Source organism: Zonotrichia leucophrys, chromosome 4A (genome assembly GCF_028769735.1).
Source record: "Zonotrichia leucophrys gambelii isolate GWCS_2022_RI chromosome 4A, RI_Zleu_2.0, whole genome shotgun sequence".
In the NCBI taxonomy this organism is placed as follows: domain Eukaryota; kingdom Metazoa; phylum Chordata; class Aves; order Passeriformes; family Passerellidae; genus Zonotrichia; species Zonotrichia leucophrys.
Window position 1 is genome coordinate 2,741,051 of NC_088174.1, and position 26,602 is coordinate 2,767,652.

General features: G+C 44.1%; 3 protein-coding genes and 1 non-coding gene across 4 annotated transcripts in view; 2 read left to right on the top strand and 2 right to left on the bottom strand.

The window, feature by feature from the left end:
• Window positions 1–2,738: 2,738 nt before the first annotated feature.
• MAGT1 (magnesium transporter 1) lies at window positions 2,739–14,761 on the bottom strand. Its single transcript, XM_064713062.1, has 10 exons — window positions 14,643–14,761; window positions 13,359–13,528; window positions 12,484–12,601; window positions 11,382–11,522; window positions 8,966–9,106; window positions 8,544–8,633; window positions 7,274–7,337; window positions 5,625–5,699; window positions 5,118–5,208; window positions 2,739–4,198 (listed from the first exon to the last, which is right to left on the bottom strand). Exons 1-10 carry the CDS (start codon window positions 14,733–14,735, stop codon window positions 4,183–4,185), a joined length of 999 nt encoding a protein of 332 aa, XP_064569132.1. The 5' UTR covers window positions 14,736–14,761; the 3' UTR covers window positions 2,739–4,182.
• A 3,025-nt stretch (window positions 14,762–17,786) lies between these two features.
• Window positions 17,787–17,903, bottom strand: TRNAL-CAA (transfer RNA leucine (anticodon CAA)). Its single transcript has 2 exons — window positions 17,866–17,903; window positions 17,787–17,832 (listed from the first exon to the last, which is right to left on the bottom strand). It is a non-coding gene; the product is annotated as a tRNA-Leu (tRNA).
• Window positions 17,904–18,027: 124 nt separating this feature from the next.
• LOC135447705 (cytochrome c oxidase subunit 7B, mitochondrial) lies at window positions 18,028–20,602 on the top strand. The gene is made up of 3 exons (XM_064712794.1): window positions 18,028–18,214; window positions 19,696–19,820; window positions 20,405–20,602. Exons 1-3 carry the CDS (start codon window positions 18,178–18,180, stop codon window positions 20,477–20,479), a joined length of 237 nt encoding a protein of 78 aa, XP_064568864.1. The 5' UTR covers window positions 18,028–18,177; the 3' UTR covers window positions 20,480–20,602.
• Window positions 20,603–21,353: 751 nt separating this feature from the next.
• The window catches only part of ATP7A (ATPase copper transporting alpha), a 32,034-nt gene continuing 26,785 nt past the window's right edge, over window positions 21,354–26,602 (top strand). Inside the window, exon 1 of the mRNA XM_064713063.1 lies at window positions 21,354–21,436. The gene's annotated coding sequence lies outside the window, so the exon portion shown is untranslated. The remainder of the gene's footprint in view (window positions 21,437–26,602) is intronic.

The following is a 26,602-nucleotide window of genomic DNA, read 5'->3' on the forward strand; positions in this document are numbered from 1 at the left end:
TTAATTGGAACAGGTTATGTGCAATGAAACTCTCTATTTCTAAGAGAAAAAGCATCATAAAACTGCAAACAGGTGATGTTAACTCAAGGGCCTGGGTTTGTTCTTTGTGTTGCTGTTGCTCTGTTCCCCTTAGGAAAGTCCAAAGAATGGTGTGGAGTCACTTGAGCAGTGGTTTGTAGTTGAGGATAAACTTTTCCAGCATGAGAAAACAGCAAACACCAAGGTCCAACACAGAAATCAAGTGCCAGTACTTTCTAAAATCCTTTGTGAGAATTATTTCTCACAGCAGATGAAAGCACTTTACCTTCTTAAATAGCAACTTTATTTTAACTTCTTAAATTACCTGATTTCAGTTTTTTTCTGTTATAGAATGGGTATTTTTTAGAACAAACTACACAAAGCACTGCCACCAGCCCCTGGAGGAACACTACAGACTGTTCTCCTCTCCCAGCCAAGTTTGGCTGCAAGATTCCACGATTTGGCACCATCTGATGTCATGGGCAGCACACTCAAACAAGCAGAAGCCATTCACACATCTGATTTTCTCTGGATGCTCCAAATGTTTTGAAGGTTAAGCTGATTTTCTTTAGTACTTCTAAAACTCTTGGATTTGCTGGGAATCAAAAAATCCCTGCTGTTTTTATGTTCTGAGGGCTCAGAACAAACCTGGCTGTCCATTTGCTTACACTCCCAGTGGTTGTGACCATAGAGGCACCCACATTTTCTTCCTGAAATCCCAGCCAGCCATCATCTCATCACATTCCCCAGGCATGGATGGGCACCCCTGCATGCCCTGGTTCTTACCCTCACAGCCATCACCAGCAGGGGATTAATTAAGGTTATTTGCATGAGCACCAAGAGCACAGCAGATGCAGAGCTGGGCACATTTCAACCTTGCTGAAGGACAGGGCAGTTCTGGCCCTGAAGAGCTCATGGAGCAGCTGGAAAAGGCTCAGCTGCAGGAGTGACCACCAGGCACCACCGTCACAGAATTCTGTTGGGAATTTAGCTGCTAAGGACTGGAAAAGTACAAAACCGTGGCTAATTCCAAGCCCTGCACCTGTAAGATAGCGTGTCCTTGGGCCTAGTGAGAGAGACATGAGAAAAGAGAGATGTAACCCCTAAGGAATGTGGAAGAGTTCAGGGTATAGTTTAACCAATAGATTGCTTGGCTTACAGAATGTTCATAAGCTCATTATTTGCTGTATAAGTGTTTGATACTTTCTTCAATAAACTGGACCAGAAGGACCTGAGGGACCAGGACTGGACCGGACCTGAGGGCCTGTGATGAACCAACTGGTGTCCTGGTCCCCTTCCTATGACAGAATTCCACGATGGTTTCTGTTGGAAGGGACATTAAAGCTCATCCCTTTCACTGTCCCAGGTTGCTCCAAGCCCTGTCCAGCCTGGCCTTGGACACTTCCAGGGGCAGCCACAGCTGCTCTGGGCACCCTGTGCCAGGGCCTCATGAAAATCACATTCTGTGCTGAACACTGGAATGGTTTGAAGGCAGGAACACCCAGTAAATTGTACATAATGCAAACCATTACACAGGTTAATCCATTTAAATTTACTATCTTGCCTTGCACTTAGTACAGAGAGCTCCCTAAATTATTTCGAGCTATTATTCCAAAATATCTTCTCAACACACCACAGCTCCTTCTCAAAAGCAGCAAAAAGCAGCATTGACTGAGGCCAGCCCCATTACCAAAACCACAGAGTCCATTTTCAGCTGCAGAATACACCATTTCCTCCCTTCATCACAAGTGTTCTCTCACAGTGAGCTTTCAGGGCACTCCTGAGCTATTTAATGATTCCCTTTCTAAAGATGTCCTCAGCAGTTCCCAGCTTCCCCAGAGCACATCTTGAACGTGTTGCCTTGGCCACCTTTGTTCTGCTGTGCTGTTCTGGCCCCAGCTGTGCTGCATTAACAGGCAGTGAGGTGCCAGTGCCCCTGGCACCAAGAATCACCCTGGGGACCAACCAGAGCCAAGTGCTGCACAAGTCAAACCTTGCCAGAATTCATCCTCTCTAAACCTGCCACTTGTTTCTTGCAAGCACTCCATCTTCTGCTCCACTACCACACCTGTTTCCTCCTCCTTGCACTTCAGTTTCACCCTGGAGAGCAGAAAAACTGTTGTAAAAAAAGAGCATTATTTTCATCTCAGCATTGGGAAAAAAAAGGAAAATCCCAAACTCTCAACATCATGGCCACCTCAAGTGGAAGGTGAACATGAATTCAGCATTCACCTGCATGAGGTGTGACTGTTTAAACTTAGGCAATATGGAACTGGATGGTTTTAGGACAGAATAAATTCTAACTGGAAAAGTTTATGGGAAGCATTTTACCAGCTGGGCAGGAAAACAAGCCACAGCAGTGCTGAGTTGTTCCAGGCAAATCTACGATGCTAACAAGATTCCACCTCCAGAAACACCAGGAGCTGATCTGTCTAGAACTCCAGGAATCCAAGAGTTTCACAGCATGACAGCTGTCAAAGACAAGCCATAATCATGTAATCTTTATACTATCAGCTGGCTACATGAGCATCTCTCTAGAGCTGACATTTTGGGATGTAATTCTCCAGATAAACACATACAGGCTACTAATCCAGTCTACTCACCCATATTCAGGTTACTCTCTCTGTACAGACAGGCTGTGATTAACATGTTGAAACAACAGTGAAAGAAAAGAGGTTGGCTTGTTTTATGTCAAAGTTCAAAAGACACAGGAGCATGGATTAGACTAAAAAGTTTTATTGAAACTTGTCCAAAATCCAGTCAGGCACACAATTTATCCGTTCCTCTAAGGCTCATCGTTCTGTATGGCATAAAAAATGCATCTCAACAGTTGAAACATCAAACAACAAAATTAGCAATGTTAAGGCACTTGAGATGTGTATTAATTCAGCAAAACTGCATAAGAATAACATTCTGCTTGGAGTGATACAATCCCTTCTGAGATTCAATTTCAAACATGCAGATTCTGTAACCCCTTGAGAGGAGAGGCAGAAGCAGGAGACAAAAGTCTCTCTCTGCCTATGAACCTCTAAGGGCAGCAGAGCCTACGGAAGGAAGTGTTGCTGAATCAGGCTGCAAGGATTTCCTGTAGTACAACTGCTGAATTGCACAACAGCTCTTGCTGAGGCACAAGGTCTTCCACTCAAGAATTCTTAAGGCAAAGTATCTTTGTGAGGTGAGAGAACAAAAGGGGAGAGCAAGCAGCACATGCATTCAGTTGTAAGGCTATCAAGTGTGTCCTGGGGTAACAACATTTATCCCAGGAGCAAACATCTCTGCCCAAAGGATAAAAATGTGGAGAAAACAAGTGGAGAATGCAAGAACTTATATAGTGACCAGAAATCTGGCATCTGCTGGTTTGCCAGGGCTCTAGGCAGTAACCTGAATTAGCAACTTTGAATTCATGCAACACATAGATAGTTACATTTGTACTTTTAGTTCATGTTTTTAAGAGTGTGTGTTGGCCAGTCTAAGAATTTCTTTTCCAGCTTTGAGTAAAGTTTACAACTTAAAACATTGCAGTTTCAGCATTTGGCAAAGAAAAATTTAACTAACGAATAACTGTTCAACATGTTGAAAACTCCTCCTTCATCTGTGAAACAACCTCTTGCATCATACAGCAGTTGAGAACTCTTCTCAAAAATGAGACACAGCTCTAGGACTTGCACATTCCACACTGGAACCTGGAGCATGCTCCAAGGGTTGCACACAGGCTGAAGGAAAAGATTTCCAGGTACATGAAGCTGTTTCCTCAACCATGAAAAGGCATGACAGAGAAGCTGCTGTCACCTGCTATGCACAAACAGGAAATAAGGGGATAATTCAAGGGAAAGAAAACCCCATGGTAAACAGATTATCCAAGTGAATTCAAAGTACCATTTCTAGTTAGTCCATGGAAATGTAGTTTTAAGCATTATGTTCTGAATTTTGCTAGAAGCAGAGCTGCTTAAGATGTAAAGCTTATGAAAGAGAGATTGCATCTTAACACTCTGTGTCCTTCAGAGCAAACTGCTTGCTGTGTTTAAGGCACTACATTGTCTTTGGTTCAGTGTTTCACTGTCTCAGTGTCAGCAGAGGTAGCACAAACCACACACGTTGAGCTCCTCATTCCACCACAGCCAAGTTCAGAGCCAGCACCTTCCTGATGTTACAGACTGGAATCCTTTAGCTCATTAGGAAACTGCAAGGAGCAAAAAAACAAACATTCTCATTCATTTTGTAAGAAACAAAGGTGTGCAACATTAGCTTTTATAAACACCAAGAAAATCAGAAATGGGCCTGATGCTGCTACAGCAAAAGTTGTAAAAAAAAATCACTTCAAAATGAGTTTCTAATAACTCAAAACCAAAGACAACCACATCTTCCCTTCAATAAAGTCAGCAGGAGTATCTAAGACCATTGCAGAAACCAGAATAAAAGCTGAGCAATTATTAAACAGGGAATAATTTCAGCTGTCTTTTGCTCTTGAGAAAAGCCTTCATAAAATAACAGGGTTTATTATTTAGATATTTTTAAATGAGAACACATTTCTCATAGAGAAGGCATAATATCTGTCAGTGGGTTTAGCTTTATAGACAAATTCAGCTCATTGCAGATGGTGAAATCATTAGGAACTGGTGCTTTAACATGTACTTATTGCTTCAAAATGCATAAAAGGTAGAAATTAGAAGTAGAAATTACACCTAAGGTGTGTGTGTGTGTCTGTACCAGTCAGACAGACATAGAAGTGGTCAATAACAGTACTGGACTCCTTACACAAGCAATCCCCAAATGAAGGCAGCTTTAAAACATCAGGCATCCTCCCTGCTCTCACAAAGAAGGATTCATAATGAAGATTTATGAATATGGAAGACAGAAGAAAACATTTGTTGGGAGTATAAACTGGCTGAGATATTCTGAAAATACAAGTATTTTATAACATGCAATGACATGAAAAGTAGAGTTTGCTTTGGTTAGATTGAAAAATCACGATATCCATGAAACACACATTTCTGCTGATTTTATCAACAAATATTGCTACTCTGAGAAGCCTGGGGAGCATTTTGAGAGGAGTTTTTATTTTGAGAGCTGCAGGGGCTGCAGGGCCCAGGCTGCCTTACCTGTAGGGGTAGCCATGGTACTTGGACCTGAAGACAGACAGCAGCCAGCTGAAGAACAGCACCACCAAGCCAATGCCAGCAATGCACATAACTGCAAGAGATGCACAGGGACAGGCTGAGATGGGGCAGCTGCCCCTGCAAACACCTCAGGGACTCAGGTTTCCAAAGCCTTCTGCAATGTTTACAGATGAAGGCTCTACTCATGTCACTGAGAAATACAAAATTCACATCAATTTTATAGAAATGCTTTGAGAAAAAGTCCCTTTTTCTCCCTCCTACTAGCAAAACACTGCAAAGCATCTTTCTCTCTCTCCATCTGCCAAAAGGATTTATTGTGCAGTTTGCTAAGCAACTCCAAAAACTGCCAAAAATCCAAATGATTCTGTCAGCTTAGAGGTGGGGAGAGAACAAAACCCCCCAGTGCAAAAGCATTTCTGTTGAATCAGGGTGTATCAAACCCCCTCACTGAATGTGCCTTTGTTCAGAGAGCAAACTGTCAGTACTCACTTTTTCTTTTCCCCACATCCATGTCAGAAGTAGCAGCTTCATGGAGAAGGACCATTCCTAAAGTAACTCCACCATCTACAAATGCTGTTTAAGGCTAACAACAAAGTACAAGAGACTCAAAACAAGACTCTTAATCCCCTAAATTCAGCTCCCACACCATACCTGGGCATTAAAACTCACTGGAAAAATCAAACACTTCCCAGCCAAATCAGCAACTATGGGGAAAAAAGGAACAACTGAAAGACATTCATAATGTCAGCTTTTAGGAGAAAATAAATGCAAAGCTTAAAATACAAACTGAAATGAAAGGCAAAATGAAAACCATGCATTTATTATCTCAGCTTGTAATGCAGCAACATTCCTTCCCAAGAGCTTGGTCCACTCCTACTGCTGTTCTCCACTGGAAAATCCCCAAAAGAATTCAGCTTCTGCATTCACTCAGCCAAGAGAACAAATAAAACACATGCAGGATTTAATCCAACATCCAAGGCTGTCTTTCAAATGGCAGTATTTCTTTTCTAATTCTTCAAATTTAAAAAAAAAATAAGGATTGTAAAATTAAAGAAGCACAGACAACACAAAAGGCCTGATATTTGCCAAGAATTAATCCTTGCAAAGCAAAGCAGTGAATCCAGTGGAATGAAAGCCAGAATTCCCAAAGATTCCATTCCATTTCACTACTAATGGCCAGGCCCAAGTCTCCTCCTGAGAGGAAAAATTCTTATCATTGACTGCATCAGGAATCTTTCAATTTCAGACACAGCCCACCTTCAGCACAGCAGGAAAGTTTCTTGAACCCACAGAAACCTCAGCAAATTTAATGATTTAAAATGTCTCCAGCAATGGGTGGGTTGGGTCTCATGGACAGCAGTAACACAAATAAATATCAACAAAAAAGTTTCTACTTCGAATTTGACCAAGTGGATCAAAAATACAGTAATAAAAAAAGATCAGAAGTTATCATCTAAGTCCTTGTTTTAAATTAAAAAAATTCAATAGAAGAAATCCTGAATAAAAAATAAAGGAATGCTGATACAGGTGACAAGACACAGAAGAAAGGCTCCCGAAATGACCAAAGTTGCAAATGGCGGATCAAAGACACACATGTGGGAATAGAAAACCAGAACATTGAATTTTAAGGGATTCTTAAGACCCCAAAAAAGCATTTTTTGTACAAATGAGAAAAGTAAAAGCTCTCAATCTGAAAATTTCCACTTGCCTTTCTTGACAACATGGCAAAATCCTCCATCATTAATAGGAACAAATGGTAAGATTATAAAAAGGTAAGCAAAGAAATAAAAGATCAGTGCTAGAGGAATGAATTCAACTCCAAAGCAAGAAATAGGTGACACTGAAAAGAAACATCCACAAAGGAACAGGGAGCATCCTGAAGAAACTTCTGATTGCACAGAGAGCCACAATTTCAGTGATGTATTCAGCTTGGTACTTAAATAAGAAGGTGAGAAAGCAGTAAATATTTTTCCATTCAACTTAAAGGAAAAGCACAGTTGGCAGTGCAGAAAGGTTTTACAAGCTTCTGCATCAGTGTTAGGTGGCAATTAAACCATGACAAAGCACCACAGAAAAGGCAGCAGCATTTGCTGACCAAAAACCTGTCACCAACCCCAAGCCTCTCCCAGGAAGGATACTGAAGAGCAGAACTATGTGTGTTTCTGCCACAAACTGGGCTTGGCTGCTTCCATGGATATAATTCTGTAAGAGACAAAGAGTAATTAGATTTAGAGACAACTTTGACATGATTAACAACAGCTACAGAGCTGGAACTGGGGTTTGCATTGTTTTTCTTCAGGAGAGAGCAGAAGTTGGAGCATGAACAATTTCTGCTGTTGATCACTGATTTTTGGGGGAACTGCAACAGAAGCAAAGATCCTTCCTCTCTTACCCTGCACAATCAGCCTCATTCAGATTACAGCATGTGCAAGAGCAGGTACAACCTTTGTGGCCCAGATTCACAATCCAGCCAAGTTGGAGTGTGAAAAACCACAAGATTCATCCCTCCTGCATCCCAGTGTGATCCAAATCTGATCCATTCCCTGACTGGGATTCTTAGGTTGAGTACACTGCTGCTTAGCTTAGGGGCAATCCCTTCAATCTCTGTGTGAACCTGACTCAGCTGGCTCCAGAACCATGCATTTGGAATCTTTTTCACTTCTGGGTTAACAGAAATATTGAAATTTGTTAAAAAAATACCATTTTCAATCCCTACTATGGCTATGATGTTGTATCTAAGTAGGAAATAAAAGTTTTATCCATTTTCTACAGAAGAATACAGAGAGGGCCTGACCCATCTAACCAGGCACAAAAGGACATTTCACCAAATTAATTCCAAATAAATTCCCTGAGTAAAAACATGAAAAATGCCAGTATGTGATGTGTAAGCCCCTGAGCAGATGCAATGCTCTCAGAACACTGGGACTACTTTCACAGTGCATCTCACTCTATGTTATGAACAGAGCTGTATATTTCAAATAATGTTAAAGACATTTTTCCCAAGAAAGAGATTTCATAAATCTGAGGTCACTAGATATTAATTTAGCTCAAGAATCTTGAGGAAAAATGGTTTTACGTGGAAGTAATGAGATGAGTGTGTGAGTTAACAAGACCAGGTTAAAACATAATTGCCAGGCTCAGCAACAGGAATTTTAGCATCTAAGACTGAACCTATAAATACCTTTACTGTGCTGTAAGCAATTTAGAGCTACCACATCCCTTCACCATTGGAGACACAATATATGAGCAAGACATGTTGATTTGCCTTGCTCACTGCAGGAGAGGTTGGTCTCATTCACAAAGAGAGAAGCCAAAAGCTGAATTTGCACTCTGGTTTGTCTCTTAGTATCAGCCTTATTCTGCAGAAATTCAACAGAAATGCAGAAAAGAAAATTAAGGCAAACTCACCACTTGTCCTGTATGGGGATTCTTATGAGCATAGGGGGGCCCTCTGATGTGGTTCCACATCTGGCCTGATGTCATTGCTAGCACAAAACACTGAAAAGAAGAAATGCTGTTTAATAAGGATTCTCTTTTATTTTTAATTTAACCTGATATCTTTTCACTTCATACCAAAATGTACTGGTTTGGAACACAGACTAAGGACTGTCCCACTTTATCTTTGTGCAAAAGGCATCCAATCAAGCATTCAGTGAGCTGAAGGAACTAAGATCACATAATGTTATCAATCTATGAAAAAGCAAAGCTAACTGTACCTCATTTCCCTTTTCCTCAACCAGTTTTAAGAATTTTGGAATACAGAAGCTTTTGAAAACTTGAACTGCTACAAAAGTCAGTGTTCCAGGGAAACAAAAGTCCTGGTGACTCACCAGAGCAGCAAAGGCCCAGCCAGTTTTGTTGTAGAGAAAATCCAGATTGCTGCCCCGCAAATACACGAGGCCTCCAATGACAGCCAGCAGCAGCCCCAGCATCAAGGGTCCAGCATAGTTTGGGGGCCTTATCACACGGATCTGAGCAGAGGACAGTGCAATTATTTTCTCTCAGCAGGATTAGACATCATACCTGCAATCCTGCTGAAAAACCCCACAACACATTGAGTGGAAAAACTATGGCACACACGTTTTCTCTAGGTAATAAATCTGACTCAGGAGGTAAGCAATGCTTCTTCCACCAGTACTGTAACTTCAGTTTTACACAACTTTACCCTGCTTAATTTTTTAGAGATTGTTTTTCTTCCACAGGAACAGAGAGCAAGAAGGAAGGACATGAGTTTTACCATCTCCTCAAATACAGCATTACACAAAATACCAGCAAAGAGGTTGTAAGGAAATTCGAAGGTGCAGTCGTGAGTCTGAACTAGATTTTGTGGATGAGCTCTTCAGAGCTGCTCAGGAGGCACAGAACACAAGTGATGATCCCCAGGTGGCCCTGCAGAGGGGGTGATGAGGGAAAGGGGTGCTGCTGCATGGACATCTGGAGGGAAGGGAGGAGCGAGGAAGAGGCGCTGGCCCTGCACAAGGAGTGCTGAGGGAAGAGGTCCTGGCCCTGCCCCAGGGGGACAGAGGAAAGGGGGGGACTGCGCCTTGCACAGAGGGAGAGGAAGGTGCTGGCCTGCAAAGGTAGAGAAGGGGTGCTGGCCTGCACAAGGAATGCTGAGGAAAGGGGGTGCTGGCTGAAAGATGTACTGGATGCAAGGGTGCTGAGGGAAGTGTGTGCCATTGCACAGAGGGTGGAGGAAGGGTGCGGTCCTGACAGGAAGGGGTGCTGGGGAAGGGACTGAGGGGTGTGCTTGGCACAGGGGTTCCTGAGGGAAGGGTGCTGGGCATGCACGAGGTGCCCGCAGGGAGGGTGCTGAGGAAGGGGTGCTGGCCCCAGGACAGAGGGAAGGGGTGCGGAGGGGAAGAAGTGCTGGCATTCACAAGGAATGCTGGGGAAAGGGGGCCGGCCCTGCACGGGAAGGGGTGCTGGCTAGGAAGGGGTGCTGAGGAAGGGGTGCATGCTGCATGCACAGAGTTGGGAGGAGGGGAGGTGCGCTGCCGGAAGGTGCCAGCCTTTACAGCGTACCTCACGGACGTCCTTTGTGTGGCAAGGCCAGGGCTAGTTTCTTCGTCGCGAAGCGCTTGCATTCTCAGCTGTATTATTATCATCTTGACTAACTGAGGAAAGTTGAGAATGAGTGCAGAGTCATGTTCAGCTGCAAGTAGAGTTCACACAGGTCAGACTATAAAGGACTATAGGAGCAATCTCTGTCCCATTGTTTCGAGGCTTGCTTTTGATTGCCAATTAGCACATGATTTAAAGCGCTACTTTAAACAAAATAGCAACATTAGCAGCCACAGCGTGATTACTATTTTACATTTTTTTGAGTGCTCTTCCTCCCAAAAACTTGAAAAAAAACCCCAAAATAACTATAAAAAGTCTCAGACAGGCACTCTAGGAAGGGCATGCTTGTGAATACATTTTCATAAGAGCTGAAGGAAAAAATAGCAGGTGAATAAAAAACTGCTGGCTTGCAAGGCAGTGTGGAAGGATGCTCCTTAATAAGTATCATGCCTGAAAGGTGCTGGTTAAAAGAGGGTTAGTCCTTAGAAAAAGAGGTTAACACTACAGACTGGTAATGACTATTTGAGGCTACAATTCCAAGTTACAGGAAGGTGTCCACTGGACACAAAAAGAATGGGTACCATGATAGAGAAGAAATATGGCCTGGCAGGGGAAAAGACTAGGAAGGCCATTACTAGTAGGAAAAGTGGTAAAGCCCCTCCATGACATGAGTAGCGTCTACTGCAAGGAAGGGAGTCCCATTAAGAATTAGACAAAGGTTTTAGAGAAGGGTAGCCCAGGTGAAAAGGTAAAGGAACAATACTTGTACATCCACGACTGTGTCTGTCTTTCTACCAGGTACTAGGCAATCTCTTGCGGTGACAGGTGTCTGAAATGGGGTCTTCATCCCGTACACGAAATTCATGTAAAGTTCTTTAGGGTCCGAAACCCAACTAAATGTTAGACAGAAAAAGCAGTTGACCATGCCAAAGACGTGAGGTGTGTACCTGACCATAGCAAAGAAGATCTCGGGAGGTGTTGGCCTTGCAAGGCCTGGGAATACGAGTCTCAGGGCTGCCGGCCCTGCACAGGGAAGGGGTGCTGAGGGAAGGGGTCCTGGCCCTGCACAGGGAAGGGGTGCTGGCCCTGCACAGGGAAGGGGTGCTGAGGGAAGGGGTGCTGGCCCTGCACAGGGGGTGCTGAGGGAAGGGGTGCTGGCCCTGCTCAGCTGTCTGCACTCACGTGCACGTCTGTCCTGTCGGCCACCCAGCGTGCCAGCTGCTCCGCCGCGAAGCCGCGCACCTGCAGCTCGTAGGTGTCCCCGCGCTTGGGCTTCCCCTTGGCAGGGAAGTTGATGAAAGTGGGGGCAGAGTTCATGTTCAGCTGCAGGGAGAGTTCACACAGGATACAGACTATGAAAGGACTACTTAGTGACACAATTCTGTGCCATTTCTGGCCTGCAATGTTGTTTCTAAATCAGAAAAGTTAGCTCTTTGATTTAATGGCTGTGACTTTAAAAAAAAACCAGTAGGCAGCACACAGCTTGCATTTCTGTATTTCATGCACATTTTTTTGAATCTGTTTTGTCTCCAAACCCTACTTTTGATAAAAAAACCTCCAAAATAACAATCTACAATTCTAAAATATGGCATTCTAGGAAGGCCATAGCTTGATGAATACATTTTTCATGTAACACTAAGGAAAAAATTACCAAGAGTAATAAAAAGACATCTCTCTTCAACTCTCCAGTTCAAAAGCTTCCATTTAATAAAGTATCACTGCCTAAACTGTGTGGCTGTTAAATAGAGATTAGTACCTCTTAAAAAAAAAAAGTTAACATCTGCAAGACTGTAATGAACTATTAATGTGACCTACAATTCCAAGTGTACATGGAATGTTCTCACAGCTGGAGAACAAAAAAAATGTGGTCACACAATGATAATAGAACAGAAAAATGGCTGGGTACTTGAAAAGAAATACCAAAAGCCTAATTTATCATTCTCTAGTAATCTAAAAATTGTAATAGCCCCTCCTAATGACATCAGTGCTTTCCATCTTGCCTCTTCATGTACCACAGAAGAATTCCATTAAGAATTACACCATAAGTTATTACAGGAGACAAACCCAGGGAAAAAAGTCAAAGAAACCAATTCACTCCTTGTACCTATTCCACATCTGTCAGTTCTGTTAATATTCTTACCAACATGCTCAGGCCATCTTTCTTTCAGGAGTGACAGCTTTTAACTTTTCATTCCTTTCTTCATCACTGTTACACTAAATTATTTAACATTTTACTTTCTTTCCCAAAACCCCAACTAAATGTTAGAACAGAAAAAGCCATTACCATCTGAAAGACGTCTGAGCCTTCGTCAAAATCTACCATAGCAAAAAAAATCCTGTTGGTGAATGCACTGGAATACCTCCAGGAGTTTGCCAGAATCTGGTACTCCTCATCAGCTTGCCTGGAAAACACCAAGTGAGAGGCTGTGCCATGGGTTTGTCCCCAGCAGCTGAGGGAGCTGTGCCCACCCACCCCCCCCCATTCATTTTCTGGGGTTCAAAAGAAAGTTTAAGTGTTAATGAAATCATTTAAGGACAGAAACTCATCTACCATCAGGGGAAGCATTTCCATCTGCTTTTTTAAAAGGAAGGGCAAGATTTGTTGAGTCCACAAACACAAGCTTTCTAAATGAAAGATGAACTGGAACTCAGCTGCTCATGATTTGCCAGTCCACAGAGCACCCAAATGTGGCCAGGTGTGACCTTTCTAGGTATAAAAACCACCCTTACAGACCTCTGCCACCTCCAGGTTAATACAGAAAAGCTATAATACAGTTAAGGATCCAGGATATTGGAATTGTAAATAAGTGCTAAGCAATATATTAAATAAGAACAACATTTAAGCTCCACAGCCAGCAATAATTCTACAAACATTTCTTCAGCAGCTTATGTCTGGAAAGTTGAGCTTTCAGTGTGTCTTTCTCCAGAGTGAACACTGTTTCTGCAAAGCAGGGATTACACTAGGAGGGAGATAAATCTGAGGATTATGTTTCCTCACAAACACATTACACCCATTAAATTGCAAAGCCAATCCTACTGTAACTTGCCCATGTGTACTCCTGCCACCTGTGTCAAAGTGCAAACCTGTTCTAAAATTTAGCGTCCTACAAAGCATCAGATGATTTTCAGGTTCTAATGTAGGACTAAAGGAGCTCATACTTGCACACAACACACTGCCTGTGGGGCTGCAGGGCAGTGAACATCACAATCACTGAGTAGTTCCTGGGAGGGGCCTTCACCAGGCGCCGGAATTTGTCTCCGTTCATTCGGATCACGGATCTCTTGCTGGTCCACTCCATCAGCTGGTTCACTTTTTCTGACAGCACCATCTGCAAATCAAGTCAGAGCAATTGTTGGGTTGTTTGTTTGGTTTTTTTCCCCAGTCTCACAGAACAGTCTTAGAAATTTTTATATTTGATGCAACAAATATCTGCACTGCTTTCCATAATGCCACCCAGGTGATGTGATACCTCAGTAAGATTCTGCAAGGTTACAGAAGCTTTTGACAGTCGTGTTCACATAATTTATCAACTTCAACCACCCAGTAACACACAGAGCTTCAAGCACTCAGCATGGCCAGGCTGGTGAAGACCCTCAGCCCAGCAGCCCCTCCTCACAGTAGCTGTAGGATTTCTTCCAGCAGAACCAACCACTTCCATCCCCTCCTTTTTGCTATACTAAGCATCAAACTCTCAGCTTTCAAAAATTGTTCCCCCAGAGATGGAACCAATCTCAACCTTTCATTTTTAACACTGCTGGAATAAAAGAACCATAATTCAGAATATATTTGAAAAACTCAGGAGTGCCCGACGCTAAAATATTCCTTGAAAAGGAAACGATCAATTCTCTAACATTATAAGAAGAGGCGTTAGTTTGACAAACTCACAAATGTTACATTTATCATAAAGCACTTCTCTACTCATTAACACCTTCTTCAGATAAATATGTTAGAGGAAATCATCATAATATATCCTGAATTGGAAGGGAGCCAGTAGGAGCATCAAAGTCCAACTCCTGACCGTGCACAGAGCAGCCCCAAGAATCTCGCCATGACAATAATAATTAAAAAATTATTGTTCTCTGACATACAACTGACACAAATATACACACTTATACAGAAGGATTTTTCTAAACCCTGCAGCTCAAGTGAGTGGAATTAAGTTGCACCTTAGCGACTACAACCAAAGACCACACATCCTACCCCCGTAAATCCCATAGCCTAGGAAGACAACACTCGTACAGTGCTCCTAAAAAGCACTGAAGAACTTGGGATCGAGAACCTTCCCTCCCTGGGGGCTCCCCTCAGAGCCGGCCGAACCTCAGGGCGGGGACCCGGGGTGAGGCGAGGCCAGGCCACCCCGCCGGGCCCTGGCCGGTCCTGCCCTCACCCCGCTCACAGAGAACCCGCCCCTGCACAGCGTGGGGGCTCCGGGAAAGCCTCACCTCCTTCCGCCTCTGCCCCGCGGCTCCGGGCCCGCCATATCCTGCCAGCAGCAGCAGCGCCAGCGCCAGCAGCGGCACCGGCAGCGCCGCCATGGCCGCCCCGCTTCGTCCGCCCCGCCCCGCCGGCTGCCAGGCCCCGCCCACCAGACGCCGATTGGCGGAGGCGCCGGCACGAGAGTCCTTGCCGGCCTCCGATTGGCTGAGCTTGAGGGAGCGCGGCGAGCTGGAGCCGTGCCATTGGTGGAGCCCCGAGGGGTGGGCGGGGCGAGCCCTGAGGGAGGGGCGGAGCGGGCCCTGAGGGAGGAAAGTGTGGCGGGAGCCGCGGAGGTGATGGCAGCCGTGGGGTTCCTCAGGCGCATCGCACGGATCGAGGGCAGCTCTGCAGCTCACCCGAGACAGGGGCTCCCGGCAGGTGACACAGTGTTGCCCGCTAAGATACCGGATTCGCTGCCCGGTGTGCAACAAGCCATTAATTACACACTCAGAGAGAGATTGATTTATATGAGAGTTCTGCTAGCCTTGAGTGCTCAGTGGTATTCCACAAATCAAGCACGCCAGCTCTCAAAACTTTTTACTGTTTATAGGTTTTAACAGAGGAATGTGTGTTCACTGGGTAATGTAGTAATGCAGTTCTCTCATTAATTAGTATTCTATCTTCTATTTGTGAAACACAAAGCTGTGTTTGGTGTCAGGTACATACAGGCAACGTGTGTATTTGTGATTATGATGTGTGGAAACTGCCATGGGACAGCTGCAAAGACGAATTCTAATAATAACTGAGGAAGTAAAGCATGGAAGAAGGCCTTTGAACCTATCCTTTGTTTGCAATTAACCTTTATAAGTCTTAAGTTTATTTAGGAGCATTTGAATTAAAGTTTTAAGGATGTTGCTTTTAGACAGGAACTTTCTGCTTGTAGCTAAGCCTGCAAGAGTTTTGCAATAATAACCTTTTGAAGTATAATTTTAGAATATTGCTGGTATCCTTGAAACTATAGCTTTGGAATGTATATAAAGGAAACATGCTTATCTCATGCCTTAACAAAACAGTGAAAAGCAGCTTGAGAAAGGAAGATGAACATCAACTCAAGGATTAATAGTTTCGACCAAGGGAAGCTGGACATCACTGTTTTGAGATTTATAGTCCTTGCAATCAAAAGGTGGATCCACATCTGGAATCTGGACCAAAAAGGAGCTGGGATACTCCTTTTCTGGGATACATCCTGAGAAAAACTAAATCACAATAGTGTATAGAATTGTGACGTAAAAATTGGGAATAGAACTTCCCCCACTGTGCCCAGCACAGTATTGCTCATACTTTACCATATTAATAAATTGATTGCTGCTTGAATATTGGCTTAGTCAAGCTTCTCATTTATAAAATGTTAGTCAATGCTTCTCTTTGCTTCCCATACTAACTAGTGCACAGGTTGTGACTTTTTCTTCTTTTTGCTTGGTGGATTGGTGGTTGTGATCTGTCCTTGCTGGAATTCCCTTTCACCAGCTGGAACTGATTTCAGCCCAGTTGCTGAGATGGCTTTGTTAGTGTCTTCCTTATCATAGGAGTGCTGCAAAATGTCTTTGTGAGCCATAAATTCTGCATTCTTTGTGTCAAGTGGCACATCCTCCTTCCCAAGTTTTTTTAAACTCCCCCTAAGCCTGAGATAATTGGAACATGTCAAGCTCTAAACCTTAACAAGGCAGTTCTACCAAAAAGTAATTTTTTTCCCACATCTGGATATCACTTAGAGCTTGATACATGTTTCATGGATTAAATCTCCTTCCTTGTTGATTAGGCTAGAAAGTGGACAAAGATCAAACATCAAAGAACATCCTTTCTTAAGAAAATCTTACATAATCCACACTTTGAAACAACACAAATGCTTGTGTGTTTTCAGTGTCTCCAAAGAGGGAGATTCCACACCTTGCCTAGGCAGCTGTTCCAGTGCTCTGCCACCCTCAGTGTAATGAAGTTTTCCCTCTGGCCTCAGATACATGCTTCATGTTATACACACATGCTATAAATTGCTGGGTTGTGTGCTACAAATATTGTTAAAATCCAAATGCACAGGGGAATGCCTCAGCAGGTGTGTGCTGGGCTAAGGCTCTGATGCAGAATCCCCAGGAAGGGATAAGGATTTACTCACTGTTATAAATGAGAAGCTTGGCTAGGCCAATATTCAAGCAGCAATCAATTTATTAATTAATATGGTAAAGAATGAGCAATACAGTGCTGGGTACAGTGGGGGAAGTTTTCCCTCCAACTGCACACCCATAGTTGGGGCTTACAGGTATTTATAGGGGTACTCATCAGCTTTCTCAGCAGTTTCTATTCCTAATTTTCACTCATCAGCAGTTTCTATTCCCAATTTTTACATCACAACTCTATACACTATTGTGATTTCATTTTTCTCAGGATGTATCAGAAAAGGAGTATCCCCAGATGCTGGGGTCCAGCTTCTGAGAGAAGAAAGAAGTCTCCCAGCTGGTGAGGTCCAGATTCCAGATGTGGGTCCACCTTTTGATTGCAAGGACTATAATTCTCATTATAGTGATGTCCAGCTTCCCTTGGTCAAAACTATTAACCCTTGAGTTGATGTTCATCTTCCTCTCTCAAGCTGCTTTTCGCTGTTTTGTTAAGGAGTGAGATAAGCAGGTTTCCTTTTTATATATTCTAAAGCTATAGTTTCAAAGATCCTTACTACAAGTAATATTTTAAAATTATACTTCAAAAGGTTATTATTGCAAAACTCTTGCAGGCTTAGCTACAAGCAGAAAGTTCCTGTCAAAAAGCAACATCCCTAAAGCTTTAATTTAAATGCTCCTAAATCACCTTAAGACTTATAAAGGTTAATTGCAAACAAAGGATAGGTTCAAAGGCCTTCTTCCATGCTTTACTTCCTCAGTTATTTATTAGAATTCATCTGTATAACTGTCCTATGGTCTGTTTCCACACATATCACAATCACAAATACACAGGTTGCCGGCAGGTACCTCACACCAAACACAGCTTGGTATTTCACATCACGCTTCAGGTTGTATTTTAAAGTTATTTCTGATTTGTATTTGTACTGAAATCCCAGATTTTTTCAGCGCGGCGCTTTCGCAGATTTAAATTAACCCACAGAGCGAGGAAAAAAAAAGTGGTGTCAGAAGTGGGATTCGAACCCACGCCTCCATACGGAGACCAGAACACCCAACCCCGCCGCGGGAAGGCGCGGAACGCCTTGAGTCTGGCGCCTTAGACCACTCGGCCATCCTGACACTGCGATTGCCGGTCTGTCTGGGACAAACTTAGCGCTGTCACCACTGCTCAATTCGCTTCGCTATACCTTCGGGTTTATCACAGGGAGCCCGTCTGTACCCGGGAGGTGGCGAACAGCAGCCAGGGAACGGCCAGCTCGGCCCGGCCCGGCCGCGGAGCTCCGCCGCAGCGAGGAGGAGCCCGGCGTTACCCACAGGCCCCCGCCGCGCCGCCACTTCCGCCGCGACCATTTTGTTCTTCACCGGCGTCAAGGGTACGCGCTCGGCTCTCATCATGTTCCCGCTGGCCAGGGCTGCGCAGAGCCTCGTCGGTAAGCACGGGGACGGCTCTCGGGGTGTAGGGGGTTCCTCAGGAGTCTCTCCGGTTTGTGCCCTCCCCTGTGCGGGCTGTCCCCTCAGCCCTGTGCACCGGGGACGGTCGTGAGGGCACCTCGGGGGCTGCGGGCGGCTCTGGCGTCCTTCGCCTCCCGCTTTTTAAAATTTCTTTCAGCCTTTTTTAATCTCCTAGTTGCTTTCTGGTGTAGGACTGCTTTCCTTGGTGCTTTCTCTCCCTAGTACTAAAGGCACATTCTGGCGTGGTAGCGTGCGGTGACAAGGGGCAGTCAATACTCAGCCCTTAAGTCAAGGTTAGAGTTGGCCCTTCAGTGATGCAGAGCCCGCAGGGTCTGTTCAGTTGGTCCTTGGTGCTTTCTCTCCCTAGTACATAAAAGCACATTCCTTGGTGCTTTCTCTCTCTAGTACATAAAAGCACATTCCTTGGTGCTTTCTTTCCCTGGTACTAAAGGCACATTCTGGCCTGGTAGCGTGCGGTGACAAGGGGCAGTCAATACCCAGCCCTTAAGGTTACAGATGGCCCTTCAGTGATACGGACCCAGCAGGGTCTGTTCTTTGCTCCTGCGGCACCATGGGCTCATCTCATGCGGGTACCTAAAATAAATGTATCTCTGTAGATACTCAGGCTTTTTTGTGTTTAAATAAACGCCTTGTGTAGCCTTACAGAGCATGCGAGGGGTGTAGTAACATGGGTATCACCAGCATCTTCTCTAATCACGGTGGGGTAAAAATGCAAACCGTTGACCTGGGACTGAAAGGTTTTATTTTGTAATATCTTTATGCACACATCACCCTCTCATGAAATCCTTTGTACACAAGTAATGGGCACGCTATCTTTTGTAGCTGTTTTCATTTTTCACTGTTGCCTTCCCTTTAATAAGTGCACCTTTTATAGTGTACACTTATAATGTACATCATCTAAAGATATCACTTTGTATTTTTTTTCTCTATTATTTATCTCATGCCCACGGGTTATTTCAGTTTCCTTCCTCCCCTCTCTTCAAAAAAACAAATCCTGAGGGAATGAGGCAGGAATTACCCCATAATTTGATGGTGAGCTTCATCCTGACATTGCCTGGGTACACATTCAGCCAGTACAGATATTTGCATATAGAAATCTAAAAATGCGAAGCACTAAACAAAATATTTGATTAGAGGAACAGTAATACTAAAGAAAACATATTAAAGAAAAGGTTACCTTAGGGAATTTTTTTTTTTACTGGAATTAAACTTAAGAAATAACTTTCTAGAGAGAAATTGAGAGAGCTGAAAAAAATTAAAGTATTTTGTATATCCCATGTTTTGGAGTAATTCCAGATGAATAAAATCCAAATTAATATTTTTCCAGCATTTGTTGTCTTTTAACACTAACACTTGCCTCTGTATTGGTGGGAGATGAGGACTGGGGATGGTTTGAAGATGTATTTGAGTTGATTTCTGTATTTGTTGGCACCCTCAGCTCGTGGCATCCAGCACACTGCAGTGAGAGGAGCTCATCGCAAGCACGAGCCCACCTTCCACGATAAATATGGAACCATGGTCCTCCTCGGGGGAGCCTCCATGTTCACTGCTGTCTGGGGCTATGTGAGTTGGTTTTGTCACCACTCCCTTGTGACTCGAGCTGCAGGCTTTACAAGTGTCACTTTTGCCTGTTTGAAATAAATTCAGTGGTCAGAATTTAGGAGCTTCTTGCATAAGCAGTGATGTGATAGAGGGGAAAGTTCTTTTAATTGCCAGCTTGGTTTTGAGTTGTTACTCAAATTTCTGCATCAGTCTGTTGCCTGATTTGAAAATGTATCAGAAACACAGGTGTTCTCAATTTTACTTGGGATTTCAAACCTCTACAGGTACAGCAGCAAAACTTATAAAGATATGTTATAAGACAAAATTATAACTATAAGATAAAGATATAACTTGTAAGATAAAAATACCAACATAGTGGTGGGGTGTTACATTCCATATTCTTTCCTCTACAGTTGGATATTTTCAAAGAGAAAACTGAAACTTTGAGATACCATTCAATATAAATATATTCTACTTCTTTAATTAGAAAGTTAATGAGATGTTGTGTTCTAATAACAACAGCTGAAAACAATAAAAACAACCCTATGTCTGAATGTTTCTTTTTGATTTCAGAGTTAATAATCTTGGGTTTTGTCCCTTTGCAGGTGTTCACATCGCTGAATGTTGAGTGGGGCATTTCACCTGTTGGCAGAGTCACTCCCAGTGAGTGGAGAGAGTAACAGCTCTGCTTCTAATGAACTGCTCTAGAGTTTCACTGAGGAAATGGTCCTGTAGTGGCATTTGTTCCCTGATTACCACTTGGACAGTGGCATTCCTGGTCTAATAAATGTATTAGAAACCTGTCTGGCTCTTCTGGGTTTCCTCTGTGCTCTGCTTCTGCTGAAGGGTAAGAAATAGTGTAAAAACTCCAAGTAATTTTACACAGTCCCAGTTGTTGCTGTAGAGATCAGTGATGGATAAAGGCTAAGTCCAGAACAGTGAGTTTTCATTTAGCCAGATATGTGTGTGAACAAACCCCACTACACAGCACATATCCCTTTACCTCTGACTTGTAATGACAAAGTCAAGATCCCTTTTTTTCCCCACTAAAGGATTTTTATGGCTTGAATCCTGCCAGTGCACTGCTCCTCCTGTGACCCCTGAGAGCTGTGAAGAAATTAAATTCAGTTTGAGTTGGAGAGGCTCTGCAGGAGCAGGCAGCATCCCAGGATCACTGTGACTTTTCCTAATGAATTCTTGGGGAATCCCAGAATGATTTGGGGTGGAAGGGACCCAGATTTGGGGTGTTCTAGCCGTGTCTCTGTATTTAATTCCTGTTTACAGCAGAAGTAACCAGAGAAATGGGGTGGGAGAAGAACAGTTACCGGCTCATGCTGGTGTTTGATGATCAGAGATGCCAGGCTGCTTTGGCTTGGGAGGGACCTGAAGCACACCTAGTTGCGGTGGCTGTGTGGCGGGCGGGCTCCTGTCGCGATATGGTGACAGCGGTGACGGCGATCGCGGCCCCGCCTTTCCCGCCACCGTCACGTGTCCGCCCGCGTCACGCGGCGGTGGGCGGGGCCGAGCGGGTGATCACGTGGCAGTGGGCGGGGCCCGAGCAGGGCGGTCACGTGGCGCGGCGGGGGAAGAGCGCGGCGGAGCCGGGCCGGGAGCGGCGCTCGGAGCCCGCGGTCTCGGTGAGTGCGGGCCCCGCTCGGGGCTCCCCTCCCTCCCTCCGGCAGCGCGGACCCGCCTCGGGATCCCGCCTTGCTTGTTTCCCTCCGGCAGCGCGGACGCTCCTTGGGGTCCCGCCTTGTTTGTTTCCCTGCGGCAGCGCGGAGCCGCCTCGGGGCTGTCCCCGGCAGTGCGGACCCTCGGGGGGTTCCCGCTTCCCTCAGTGGCGCGGACCGGGGGCGCTCCCGCCGCCTCAGGTGCGTGCGGAGGTTCCCGCTTTCCCCCGTGCTCCGGGGCTGTCCCCGGGCCGTTGTCACCGTGTCCCCGGCGGGGAGGGGGTGCCGGGCTGCGTGCCCCGGACGGGACGGGAGGGTCCGGGCCCCAAAACCCGCCCGGCTCGGCCAGGCTGTGCCCAGCCCCTCGGAGGGACTGTCCGGTGTGTGAGGGTGCCCCGGGGCTTCACCTCAGAGCGCTCGGCGGCATCTCCGTGTCCCGGCAGCCCCGGGCCCGGCACGGCGGCTCCCGCTCAGCCCAGCCCCGGGGAGCAGCGGGGCCGGACCCGGCTCGGCTCCCGGGATGCAGCGGGACCCGCGGGCTGTGCTCGGCCGGGAGCAGCCGCGGTTCGGGCCCTGGCCCGCAGGAGGTCTGAGCTCCCTTGGAAAATCCCTCCTGTGCTCCTGTCACTGGCCGGAGAAAGTCTCGGAGCGCTTGAGTCACCGAGTGGCTGTTCCAATTCTGGGCCGCTCAGCTTGGCCCTCTGAAACTCCTTGGTGTTTATTGTCGTGTCACCTTATGTCACCTTATGATGGCAGTGCTCTGTGCACGAGCACCTTTTTCTGATTAAAAGCATAGTGTGGCTATTCTAGAAAAGGGCAAGTAGTTGTTGATGCTGCTTTGGGGTGAAATCTCACAAAAATGAGCAAGACCAACACACCTTAACTGTTTGTACCCTTTGTTCATGTTCTGAAAGTTGTATGTAAGTAGTGTACAGTTAAAATCTTAAAATCTTTTGCACAGTCAGCAAAGGTTGAGTTTCTGTACTTAAACACTTGTTGAATTGTGTGGATGTAAATAGGCAAAGATTTAGTGGTGTGGGACTTTGTGTGTATGACAGTGCCCCATGTGAGCACAAACACAGTTTGACTAGAATTTAATAATCATTATGTATTTTCTTAGTAGAGAAAAGACCTGAAGCTTTTTTTCCTTCCCAGGTGGCAAAGAGAGAAGCAAAAGCTAACATTATATGTAGTTTGCTGTCTTAATCTCCTCATTTTTACTGTGTAATGCATTCCACGTTGTTCTGCTGAGTACTTTGAGACTGAGCTCGAGACTGAGGAGCCCCCGTTGACCTTGCTATGCTTACATAACAAGGGGTTGTAAATTATATTCTACTCATAATATTTCCTTTGATTCTTCCAAGGAAACATTCATGTTCTCCAGAAACCTGACTTCAGGAGGAAAGCCAAGAACGAGTTAAAAGATTTGCTAAGAATTTGTCTCAAGTACTATAAAACTCATTAGAAATGAAGCAGAATGTTTGCAATGTGTGCTTTTTTTTTTTCCCCCATGTAGTTGGTATAGAAATGAATTCCCTGAGAGCAATTTCCATGCTCCGCTGACCAAGCAAGGCTTGTTCAAGTCTTGAGCAACGTGAATTACAGCCTATTTCCAGTGTCACGTAGCTGTGCCGTTTATTGCAGATGCACAGTTTCTCTGTCAGTGATTAAGCCTCACCTACCCATGGGCCTGTCATCCATATCTCCTACCCAGTCACCTTTCCAGTGGCTCTGTTTGCCCATGAACTCTATAAAATCTCCTTCTTCCCTCTTGGACCCATCTCCTGCAGCACCTTTCAAGCCCCAGGGTGAGATGATGCAGCTTTTTCCCTCTCCTGCCCTTTGCTCTTTTCCTTAGGGACAGGCACCTTTTATTCCATTTAATGTAAAAGGTAATTTAGCTTTCTGCTGCCATAAATAGAGAAGCTAAGTAGCACTTGGCCATTTAGAAATTTAATAAAATCCAAAGGCTGTAATTAAACCTGTGAAATTCTGTTGCTGGTGTTTGTGTGGTATTTGCCAGGCTGTGACCTCTTTTGACTTCAGCAGCTGTAAATTCAGGGTGATTATAAACTGGTGAGAACTGGAGCTGTGCAGGTAACCAGAAGCATCTGTCTGCCCTGGCTGCACTCCTGCTAATCACAAAACTGGCACTCAGCTCTGCTGCTCTGGGTGTGCTCAGATATTACAAGCACCAAAGTGCCTTTTTAGAGTTAAATGGGATTCTTGAGTTTTTACTGGTCTTGTAACTTCCTCTTTGCATTGTTCATTTTTTTTTCATTTTTTTGGTAGTGTGGGTTTATGAATTACTTAACTTTAACTCATCAAGCCTTATTTCTTCAGGTGTTTTACTTACAGTGACTGATGTCACATCAAAAAACTATTTAGAGAGATGAATGAGTGTCTCATCACTATTCAATCATCACTATTGAATTTTCCTTTCCATAGGGAGAAATTTCTGTTGGAAGCAGAAATCACCTCTTTCTGTTGCTTCATTTACTTCATAGAAGCATTAGCTGACTTCCTTCAAGAAAATGGAACTAAATACTGTTAACTTGTGAAGGAAACTGCCATTTCTTTGTGTTGTCAAATCCTGAAATTCTTTACTAATTGATAGTAAAGGTATTTTACAGGTGGAGCAATTGGTTAAGAATAAAAGCATTATTTTTTTCTCTAAAACCTGTGTAATCCACAACTTAGCATCTCAGGTCTTTTCAGCACCTCAGCTTCAAGTCTTTTTCTATAAGAAAATAAATTATAATTAAAAGGATATGTCCATGCTAACTTGCACAAGTTGGATGTGGAATATATGAATTGCTGCAGATATTTTGACTTGGGAAAATGTTAACCCAATGAGGAGAACTGGGATTAAATTGTTAATATTTGTCTACCTTTAGTGTGCACCCAGTCCTAATTCATTGGTGTAACAGGTATTTTCAGTTCTGCTTAGTCATGGACTTCAGGAGGAACTATAACAAATATTTCATTCAAGTTTCAGCCAAATTCTTTGAACCTTGAAGCACTTGTGAGGGAGGCAGAACACCAGAAATGAAATGAATATGACAAGGTAGAGCACAGCCTGAGATGGAATTTAGCTTTAACTGGTTCTCCTGGGAATTTTGCAGGAGGAGGAAAAAAGGATTTGTCTATTTAGAGTCACTGTGCATAACCCTGCATTTCATTCTGAGAACAAGATCTCTTTGAAGCTTCAGGAGCACTGGAAACCCTGACAGTTTGGCTTTTGGAAATTTCAGCAAGGCTGTACAGGAAACAGAGTTTGAGCAACAGCTCCTTAACAATTCAGTGTAAATAATAATGTGACTGATTGGAGAGACCAATAGATTTGGACATGCCTCATCTTTTAGAGAACAGCCTGTTTTTAAAATTAGTATGGAAACTGTTAGCAACCTGCAACAAGGCAAATAAAAATCCACATTGGTTGTTTGAAATTAATGTAAAAACTGTTAACAACCTGCTCAAAGCAAATAAAAATCCACACTGGTTGTGTTCCCCACCAGCAGGGAGCTGTGGGTGATGCTCATGTCAGGGAGATCTGGCTCATCCTTAATGGAAGGTCTGAGAAGAAAATGAAGAGCCAGTTTGGTCCAACAGATAAATTCTAGTGAGGGAAGTTCTGGTTTCAGTCTTAATACTTCAGGGCCTTGAGGGGTAAAAATGGAAAAATAAATTTTAGGGGTTTTTTCTTATGCCTGTATGGTTTTTGTTTTAATTTCAGCCTCTTCCAGGAAAGGATTTTCTCTGCTCTGTTTATTCATAAACACCAGAAGGGCAAGGAAACAGACTGAGAAAATGGAGGAAACACTTTGTCCATACAAGCTGTAATAATAATAGATGTGAAAAGAAGTTTAATGTTATTTTTACATATTTAAGCAGTTGGGGTTTGAATGGTTGGTGGGTGTTTGGTGGCAGTGCTGCTGGTTACTGTAATCAGTGTTTACTCAGTGTACTGTGAGTGTGATTGCTGTTTGTTTAACAGAGAACCTTTAACATTGTATCCTGGGTTTGTAAAAATGGATATTATTGTACTTGCAGCTTGAGTCCCTTAAACCAGAGCCCAGGAGGGCAGGCAGGAGCTCAGCAGGTTTGCTCTGTCACAGCTGTACCCCAGCTCTCCTCCAAGGCAGCATCTTCCAGCCTTTGATTATTGCAGACATCAGCTCACAGCCAAAGTGTGCCCTTTCTTTATTTTTGTTTTCCAAGTGCAGTTCAACTTGGTCATGTACCTGAAATGCTTTTAAATTCAATTAAATTTTTAATTTAATCTCCAAACCTTACTGGAGGACAGATTGTTCTGTCTGGGCTGGTTTTATTTAGTCCCACATGCCTGGTTGTGCTCACAAAGCTCCCTGCACATTTCAAATGCTCTTTGTGCCATGGTTTGTGTTTCAGGCTGGTGGGAATGTTGGTGTGTCCCTGCCTGTGGGGTTACAGAGCTGTCCTTGTTTGGGGGTGTGCACTGGGCATTCCTTGGGCACAGAGCATCACATTGCCATGGCATGGCAGGACAGCAAGAGTTTCCTTAGGTAACTCAGTGGTTTTTCAGTATTTTGTACCTCTGAGTCTGCACATCAGCCTGAGAAAGGAGCTGCTGTCTGAAATTTGTTTAAAATACACTTTCATGTTGGTTGATAATTCTTGTGACAGTTCTGCATTTCTGTCATGTGTGGCAATTCACACACAAATATTGAGAGTTTCCAACAACTCAGCTCTTGTAAGAGCAGGGGAGAGTTGAGATCTGTAATAATTCCTGAGGTAGAGTTTTCTTATTTCTGTTCTTAGCAGGGATGAGACGTATTTAATCTCAGTATTCCCAGTTTTTTACTGTCAGTGCTTGTTAATTAAGTTCAACATTTCATTCTGTGCATCAGGGAGGTAAACTGGTTTCAATGATGAAACTTCCTTGTGTTCTTACATGGTTTGTGGCACGTCTCAAAGTGAAAGCAGAGCCCTCCAGGCCTTCTGTAACAGAGAACAGCCTGGAAATGTCACCATGGAGCAGGAAAAATTGATTTTACTAAACATCAATGTAATTGAGTTTTCCAAGATAAGTCCTCAGGGTAAGAAAACAAGTTAAGCTTGTGCTTCACTTCAGCTCCTCAGTTACTCATCAGA